Source organism: Nansenia antarctica (genome assembly GCF_963989245.1).
Source record: "Nansenia antarctica genome assembly, chromosome: 4".
Classification (NCBI taxonomy): domain Eukaryota; kingdom Metazoa; phylum Chordata; class Actinopteri; order Argentiniformes; family Microstomatidae; genus Nansenia; species Nansenia antarctica.
The window spans coordinates 51,508,687-51,518,686 of NC_137689.1; the positions used below are offsets into that span (position 1 = coordinate 51,508,687).

The following is a 10,000-nucleotide window of genomic DNA, read 5'->3' on the forward strand; positions in this document are numbered from 1 at the left end:
GTTAGCCTGCTGAGCTAAGGCCCTAGACACATTTTCTTTGGCTCTTAGTCTCCGACTGGTTGGCCACCCCTGGCCTAGAGCATTAGCTTTCTTAGGTAAGGCAAGTCTTCAGGACTGGGTGAGACAAGATTAGGCCTAGTGTGAGTGTGGCTCACTGAGACACTTCTATCACAGCTCCATCTCCTACCTTATTACTCATATAAAGATCTCTATCTGAGGTTTATTATAGATAGTATATCTCCCAGTGCTCATCCATATATTACAGCCCACCTCCCGAGTCCCTACGGACACTCATACAGCCAGGGGTAGCAATAACTTGTTCAGATTATACACATTATAAACATAAAGATTGCTTTGTTTAGCTTAGACAGCTTGGTTATGTAATGTGCTTATTTTGAGAGTTTAAGATAGACAGCATAAACCTGTTTTGGTGTTTTGTTTTGGTCCAAGACGGATAAAGAACTGCCGTAGGTACGCCTCCCAGTCTGTGATGCTTCATACTGCCTGTATTCACGTTGGGATTTTCCAATTTAAATGCAAATTTCCACCGGACTTCACCAAAGGAAAGGGGGAGGCAAAAAAAAATCATTCAATACAGCAATGAATTATATATTTTAATTAAGCACCGGGTGAAACACGCCTATTCAGCTCCTCTCAGAAAATAGGAAATGAATAAATAAATAAGTAGGAAAAATAATTGGGAGATGAAGAATAATATGATTCTCTATTGAGAGGTGATATCATGAGCCTCCCAAGTGCCGAGGGCTATCATTAAGTAAAAGATCCCTAGCTGTCACATATCCAAACGTATTGTTCTCCTGCTTTGATGGGCTAAATGCCACTTATGGGTTCGGCGATTAAGAGATGGGAATTCCAAAGCGCTGACTGGGGATGCAATTTTAATTTCACCCCTGTCAGTCGCTTCTATTTTTGTCAGGATGAAATAAATATGAAGTGTCAATCAACTTGACACTCCATGATTCAAAATAAAAAAAAGGCTTTCTGGATCCTGCGAAAACTGTTTAAATCAGTTCTGCATTTCTGCATGATTGAGACATAAGGGAGTTGCACTCGGAAAAGAAAAGAAGAAATAATTGTGGATGCAATAGAAATGAACTCTCCTCCTTAGGCCTCGGGATAGTTCTGTATGAAGACCCACAGTATCTCCTTCTGGTTTAAAGTTGACAGATGCTAGGGACATTGGACCACTTGTATATGTATAGGCAGAGCTCTGGATGCAGGGACTAACAGTTCATGTTGAAATAATAATACGAATAAACAATAAACAACCTCATATGTTAGGTTATTATATAAGACATTTATGAATCATTCTTTTTGAGAATCAAGAATATATGGTAAATATGAATTGGTAATTGTAAATTGGTGAGTTATTATTTTCTTTCAAGCATTCTACCCAAGTAGATTAGAACATTGAGAAATGTGGGTAATGATAATCTTTGACAAAAAAAAGATCTAAGAAAGACCTATGAGGAGTCAATTCATGTAGAATATTTTTTCTTGATAGTCATATTTTTAGATGTACCCATTACAGTTCAGTTGAGAATAATTGTGATTATTATTATTATTTTCTTCAGATTTATTACAAACAGAATCTGTTTCCGGTCCAGATATTTTAGGAATAAACAAGCCTGGGAGTCATGGGTGAAACTAAGACCAAAGTGTAGCACTATTATTCTTCTCTGCCAGCTCCATTTCATAACTTATGTGTGTATTCAACTTGAGACAAGCAATTCATTTCTGTTTCCAGTATATATCATTTGTGTTTTCTCACAAATGTTTCTTGTGTTTTTTTTGTGTTACTTAAAAAAGCCTCTTTAATGTAAAAAAAACAAGAAGACAAATACCAACAGGCTTCAAAGGCAACAGATTGATTCTATGACCTTGGAAAAATGTTCGTTTTTGGTCTTTGTTTCACAAGCTTCAATGGAATATCTCATGAAAGAGCTGGATGAGAAATACTTCTCTTCTGATGGAGGGTGACAGCAAGAACAGCAGGGACACTGAGTCTGTAGAGGAGGCACTGAGCTGACTCCCCCCTCTCTTCTCTCTCTCCTCTGCCTAATGTAAAACACTGGGCTACAGTATATGTCTTTTCTTTTTCCACCTAGAAGGCGAATGTCCTCTCTATTTACCTCTAATCTCCTCCATGTTTTATTTCACCAAGTTCTTTCCCTTCTGCTCCCTAGATTAGGGTTTGAACTATTACCTCTCTTCCTCCAAACAGAGGGCAATTCCTTCTCTATTCCCTCTTCCCTCGACACCGACCACTGAATAGAACAGAACATAATTGAATGACCTAGTCCCTCTCTCTTCTCCCTTGGACACTAAGATATACTCTCGCTTTATGTTCTAGGCTTCTTCCCATCTCTCCTCCTCCTGGAGAACATTGGCTAAATATCCCCGATGCACACAGAGTCTTTGAGTCCAGGGTATTGATAGGACGTGTTAGCGACTTCCCTGTGCACACAGAGACAGGCATTGTCTGAAGGACATTTTGAACTTTTCCTCCCCACGAGTCCAGAGACTGGGGACCGAGGACTTGGAGGAAGGAAGAGGGGAGGGGGAGATGTAGTGGAATAGGGTGAGAAGAGGTGGGAGAAGGGAGGACATGGGAGAGGGTGAAGGAGAAAGGGGAGGGTGGAGGAGTAAGTAGATAGGGGAGAGGAGGAGGCGGCAGAAAGAAAGGAGAGGAGAGAGAGGGGTCATGAGAGGGGAGAGTGGAGATAGGGGGGAAATGGAGGAGCAGGGTGTTAGATGGAGACCTCCGTACACCGTCTTAGATAGGAAAACATCCCCAAAATATATTTGTTGTATCGTAAGAGGGAGGAGTAAAAGGGACAAATGGGAGGAGAAAAGAAAAGACGAGAGAGGAGAGAAGAGAAGAAATGAGAAAGGGGAGGAAGGACACTTAACAATAATAATAATAATAATAACAATTCATTATATTTATATAGCGCTTTTCCAAGGCTCAAAGACGCTGACAATATGGGAGAAACGGAAGACACAGAAACAACAAGCAACAGATAACATGGGCACATAGAACACAGAGTTAACGAACGGGGGGGGGCAGGGTTAGGGGAGATGGTTAGGGGTAGGGGAGGTTGTATATAACCCTTAAGATGGGGAGAGAGGACGGAAAGTGGAAATGGGGAGCGCGGGACGGAGAGAGAGGATCAAGGGATGAAGGAGAGAGGATGTGATGGGAGCGGTGCACCGGGTCAGACATCAGTCAGACGTAACTGATCTCCTACTGTCTCTTTAAGAACAGCATCCTAGGAATGGCCTTCCCAGAGGAAACGCATTACACTGATGAGCAACTCACGGCTCGGACTGGGGCGGGGAGAGAGAGAGAGAGAAAGAGAGGGGGGGCGGGCGGGGGCGGGGGAGGAGAGGGAGAGGCAGATGTATAGAGAGAGAGACAAATAAAAGAAAACAAGCGAGAGGCAGATAAACAGAGAGAGTAGGAGGGATACGCGGCACACTGAGAGTGCGGGAGAGGAGAGGGAGGAAGCTCTCCTTCCATCAGCTGTGTTGGTGCGTGTGTGTGTGCATGTGAGCGCGCATGTGTGTGTGCGTGTGCGTTTGTATGGACGTGTGTGTATGGCCCTGACCTTTCCTCAGCTGGCTAGACCGCTGACATCTGACATGCACCTTTTGTGTCCCTCCACAGATGGCCAACATTGTAACGTCGCTCTGCTGTGTGGTGCTCGCTGCTGCGGTGGTGGTGTACGCTCAGAGGCGCAGCCAGCTTGGTAAGTCAGCCACTCCCCTCCACCCTTCCTCCTTTCTCCTCCCTGCCATTCACCCTCTTACTCTATCGATTGGAGTCTGTTTTACCCATGACACGTTTACCACAGTGTAAGGAGTGTCGCTTATTTGGTTGTGGTTGTTGTTGTTGTTGTTGTTGTTGTTGTTGTTGTTGTTGTATAGTGTCCGTAGTTATGGTTTATCAATGACATATTCACCACAATGTAAGGGCTGTGGTTTATTTGGGGTGTTGTTGTTGTTGTTGTTGTTGTTGTTGTTGTCTGTATGGTGTGTAGTTTGTAGTGGCCCTTCTCTCTTTCCTTCACTTCGCTTCCTGTCTGGTTGGAACAGAGAATAGTTTGAGCCTCTCAGCCTTTTTGTCACCTGACTACAGGGAGGGACACAGCTGAGGAGGGTTGTGTTCCGCATGGCCTGTCTGCCTGCTGCCTACCCACTACTCTGCTCAGTCACAAGGTCAGACGCACACATAGGGGGAGGGAGAGAATGAGGAGGAAAAAGAGAGAGGGAGATGGGGAGGGGAGAGGGAAGGAGAAATGAAGGTAGCAGGACTGGGGGGGAGAGGGGGTTAACTTAAAGAGAGGAGATGTGGGGCAAGGGATAGAGGAAGAGTGGGAGAGATGGGAGTGTGGTACAGGGAGAGAATGAGGAAGAACATAGGATGGAAGGGAAAGAGATAGAGATAGAGAAATGGGGAGAGGGACAGAGAGAGAGAAAGAGAAGAGAAGGAATGGGGATAGTGAGAGGAAAAGTGCGAGAGAGAGAGAGAGAGAGCAAGGGAGAGAGGGAGGAAGGGAGGTCTGCATGGAGGAGGAAGGAAGGAGGGAGAGAGAGAGTGACCGCCTCTCTTCAGGGGTAAGAGGCGCCTGTGTGTGTGTGTGTTAAGAGGAAAGCTGACGAGAGCTAACACAACTGTAGCGCACTGTCTATCACTGTCTCTCACCTGTCTGGGTGACTGCAGCTCTTCCACACCGCCCATCCACATGCGTTGACACTCTTCTTAACGCCAGCGTGCTTCTCGCTGGCATCATCTTAATATGACTCTGGAAACTGCTTCTTTGATTGACAGCTATTCCCGTGGGAAGCTACAGCATAGGGGAGATACGAAACACAAGAGCTTTTGTTTGGGATTCTAAAAGGATAGGAAGCTAGGAGCTTCCCTTTAAGTATAGCTTTGGTATCACAATGGTTTATGTAACGAGAGACGAGAGAGCTGTAGGTTATAAGGAAGCTTATAAACCCACAGGAGGAGGGTCACTGAATGGTACATCCATACACATGACTGCAATCCCAGACAAGGATAACCCAGTTTTCCATATGTATGGAGAGTAAATAGGAATAGGAATAAGGAAATCCATACTAAACAGATAGAGGATGCTGGAGTATATTGGAAATCAATAGTTTGGTCATAATTAATGACAGGCCTAGTTTATTGAAGGTCCTTACTGCCATCAAACGTGACCTTTGATGAGCTGATGTGACCGACTTGGGTTTCCGGCATGGAAGACATGCATCTTAGCCTACTAAACTAAAGCCTAGGCATTTGCATGGCATTAATTTGCCTGGTCTTCAGAGACTGAAGGAAACGTTATGACTACGGTATGGAGTGGTTCCAAACCACTTTCGCTACCCTGGCTGTATAAGCGTATGAGTCAGATGAACAAAAGAGAAAGACAGCTATTTTATCATGAATAGTACAATACTGTCAAACACTGTGTGAAGATGACCTCTCATCTCAGAGTGGTCAACCCTTCCATTGTTGGAAACCTTGCTCTTTAATATGTATTATTTGTGACAGCAGCTGGTGAAACTGGAACAAGTCGCCAACCAATCAAAATGTTCAGACTTTTATTCAGAAAATTGTAATACATTTCAATGTTGTTGAAAATCAATGACACACTGACTAGTCAAGCCAAAACATTGCGATGCAATGGATTCAGTGAGTAATCCCCCACTACTACTATAGCACTGCTTTACATTGTTAACAGGCTCACAAAACATGCTGTGTTAGGTGACTGATTGATTTTCAACAACGCCGAAATGTATTTACATTTTTCGGAATAAAAGTCTGAACATTAAATCGGCTGCCGACTTGTTTCACCAGCTACCGTCACATGTGGATGACACGATCACATCCTCACACTCTTAACTCGCACAACTGCATCGGTCCCGAGGGGTGGTGGTGATATCATACCGATGACTAATTTGGTTGTTGATGTTCGGCCGTATACTGATTGACTGTATGACCACTGCTCCCTCTTTTAGCTCATTCCCTCATCCGTCATTGACTCTGTCAGCATCTAGATTTACTGTCGGGTGACATCATCCGATGACGTCGTCCAAACGTCACCATCTCACCACAAGGCGAGCGTGCCTTATCTGTCCCTCTCGGGTCTGGCTGAGCTCTGTGGATCGCACTGCACACTGTTTAATCAGTGACAAGCCCAGGCTTTGAAGAAACACTGATTGTAACTCAGGGACTAATTCTAGGGTATTACTGATGCACCAGCAGCACAGTAGCATTGGAACATAGTCCTACGCACTGGAAACACACTTAGAGTATAGTGTCAAGGATATAATGCACACACACACATGTAAGCTATAGCATGCACACATACACACGTGCACACATGTACACGCACACAGACACATGCACGCATGCACACACACACACACACACACACACACACACACACACACTCACACACACACACACACACACCAACTTGTTTGTTGTAATTAGTATCACAGGTATCCCTGTAGGAGTGGAGATTAGCTCAAGCACAGACGTGATTTAATGAATATTCTTGACGAGTAATTAAGAGAAATATATATCTGGCACCTTGGGATGTAGCCATTAAACATTTCATATGGCATATACTGTACATGGTTTTAAAGCCTTAGTGAATATTTAAATGTGTTTAACCGCAGTATCCGTGTTCCATGCTGGTGGATAGCAAAATGTCTGCATAATCTTAAAAAAACCTCACAGATTTCCAAATGTCAAATCCCTTCTGAGGGCAACTTTGAGTGGGTATTAAAGGTAGTGGTGCTATTAAACTGTCAAACTATGAGAATCGAATTGCTCGTGCCGTGAATTCTGAGACAAGTATACACAGCTTGAATTGTATTTCCCGCTCACGTAGATACCACACACAGAGAGATTAACAAATTCAACATGAATATCATTAAATGTTTTGAACCAGTAAATCCTGACAAGGATCATTAAGGAGTAGCTGCTTTACAGTCTCTATAATAAGGCTTGATTGTAGCCCGTTCCACATTATCTCTGACTTCAGATTGGTTGCCTTATACTCTGGGGGTTCGTGCTATACGAGACTATCATTTCTTGTTAGTTAGTGAATCTCTCTTGGAGAGTGAGTCTGTGAATTTATTCTGCCTCTGACTGTGAGTGGTTGCTCTGCCTGATAGTATTCTAAGTGGTGCAGCCTTCTCTCCTTGGTGATTACTGATGTACATGTTGGACAGGCAGTACTCTGAATGATCTATACTGTATGATAACAGCATTGTATGACTCATGCATTTATCAGTCCCAAGTGAACAGTAATCAACAGAGTTGGCTTAGACTCTGACTCCCTGTATGGCTCTGGGATTAAACTCAATATGTGGCCCCACCGTGCTGTAATCTCAGATTACAGGCCCTGACATGTCTTTGACGCGGTTGGCTCTTAATGAAAAGCAAAGCCACGCCAGGAAGGCCCTAATCGGATGAGCAAACGTTTCGTTCCAATATCGGGTGTGAGAGTGCGGAAAAAGCAGACATTTTGTCACCCTAAATGAAAAGGACTCCAGTGTGTTCACTGCTTGTATGGAAATCTGGTACACATGTGTACAGTTTGTCAACATGTTTGATTTGAGGGTGTATAGTCACTATGGTTGTGTTGTCTGTGGGAGGGTTGTGTGTGTGTGTGTGTGTGTGTGTGTGTGTGGTTGTGGGCCTCGGTGTGTGTGAGACACGTGTGTGAGTTCAGTCTTAGACCCCCATTAAACCCTGTGAAAAGGCTCCAGGTGCATGAAATGTTAATGCTGTCAGCACCCCTTCCACAGAGACACAGAGATCTCTTTCACTTCCACTTTGAAGTTCCCCTTGTAGCACTTCAAAGATTTATACTAAACAGTGCTTATATTCTGTGTCAGCGTCGTAGGAGCCAGCCTAACCCAACCACCCCCCCCCCCCCCCCCCCCCCCCACACACACACACACACACACACACACACACACACACACACACACACACACACACACACACACAACTTGTTGAGCCTTTCAAATAACTGTTTACCCCAGAAAAGCCAGTTGAAAGACTCCAACCAACAGAAAATAAAACACTCAAGCCGTTGCATCTCAATATTTGTGCTTTTTTCCCTGTGCTGTTTATTGAACTAAGTTGCATTTCTCTTCCTTTCTTACCACTCTAATATAGAATTTTAGACTATTAAAAACACACTCTGATGTCCGAAATATGGAAACAGGAAGTGCTGATATCTGATATTAATTCAAATCTGGTCCCTGTGCCATTTTCAACAAATACCTTTGTTAGGCTATGTATACATAATTGATCACTACATCCTCTCGGTAAGATATCATCAATGTGTCAACAAGGAGATGAAGCCAACCAATTATCTTCTCAACAGTCGTATTATATGAATGACATCATCATTTATTGATCCTCTAGCATGTCAGACATGGAAAACAATGAGAGATTGGTTGAGGGAAAAAAAAGTCCAATCCATTTATCCCAAGCCATGATTGGTTCCTAATTGGACCAATGGGTCTCAGTTCCCGGCTGTGTCTGATAGGATCTCTCTGTAAATGGGTCCCCTTTTTTTAATCACAGAAATGGTTCCCGCGATGTGAATCTCTACATCTCCACTGAAATGTATCTCAAAACAAGAAAACATGTTCGTAGATCCATTACATTGAAGAATTGCTCAGTTCTACCCTCAGAGTAGAATAAAGGAATTGTATTTATGGTATTGTGAAGAATGGTTTGGGTGTGTGTGGGCGTGTGTGTGTGTGTGTGTGTGTATATGTGTGTGTATGTGTACAGGCGTGCAGAATACTAGTTGTACAATATTTATGATATTGTTTTCCATGTCAGAGGGGGTCCCTACTGCAAGGTTCCCCGTGGTCTAATGGATGTCTGTAATAACCACATCTGAGTTTGAAGCCTATGTCGTTCTCTGGGCTTTTACCCTGAAAGATGTCCTTTTGTTTCCCGTTTATGAACCAAAAAACATATCAGAGGTACTGTTGTTGCCTCACTTGGGGAACTATTAATGCATGTTTGGTGTTCGGGGTCATAGGAGTTATTCATATTAATTTGTGTGAATGTGTTTGTGTGTTCTATGTGTAAAACCCAATTACCCCCACCCTCCATCATGTTAAGGTGAATGTGGCCATACAGTGGACATGCTACAATGATGTATTGCAAGTGCAGCAGAGGTCAAGAACAGACTGGTTTCGGCGTAAGCCTTCTTCGGCGTTTCAGTGTACTGTAGGCATGTCCTGTTTCTATGAGTGAATGTTGCATTTCCACCAGGCACTTGACTATGAAGTGTGCCATGTGAGGAGATAGACTAGGGATCAAAGCCCTAATGGAAAAAAAAGACTGAAAGATTAATGAGCTATATTCAGCTGGGGCTGTCGTGTGCACTACACACCGACCGACCGTCCTCCTTTTGATGTGCTTCAAAACCACCTCTGTAATAAGCACCTGAGCTGGTACACACACACACACACACACACACACACACACACACACACACACACTCACACACACACACACTCACACACACACACTCACACACACACACACACACACACACACACACACACACACACACACACACACACACACACACACAGAGAACACGTCTCTTGGGACCGGACGGAGCAGGCTCTTTGAGGCATTCATCTTCATGCTAATCACTGCAATGTTCCCTGGTGACGTTTTTGCTGGAGAGGAGTAGTGAATGTGATGTGCGTTTGTAAACATATGTCACTGATATTTATCTTCTGTTTGTGTTGGTGTGGCCCTGATGGTCGTGTCCGTGAATGAGGTGTTGTGTCCATTTCAGGTGGGCGGGTTTCCTTGACGTCGTTGTTCTAAGACAGACAAACTGCTGAGGGGAGAGGTTCTTTTTTTTTTTTCTACCTTTGGTCTGCATCAGCAGATCACTGCTCCATCGCC

General features: G+C 43.9%; 1 protein-coding gene across 2 annotated transcripts in view; it reads left to right on the forward strand.

Annotated features, from left to right (window-relative positions):
* cntfr (ciliary neurotrophic factor receptor) overlaps nt 1-10,000 on the forward strand; it is a 138,136-nt gene that overhangs the window by 45,645 nt on the left and 82,491 nt on the right. For both annotated transcript variants that reach the window (XM_080530264.1, XM_080530265.1), the window contains exon 2: nt 3,692-3,773. In XM_080530264.1, the coding sequence (XP_080386390.1) occupies nt 3,692-3,773 (82 nt within the window). The remainder of the gene's footprint in view (nt 1-3,691; nt 3,774-10,000) is intronic.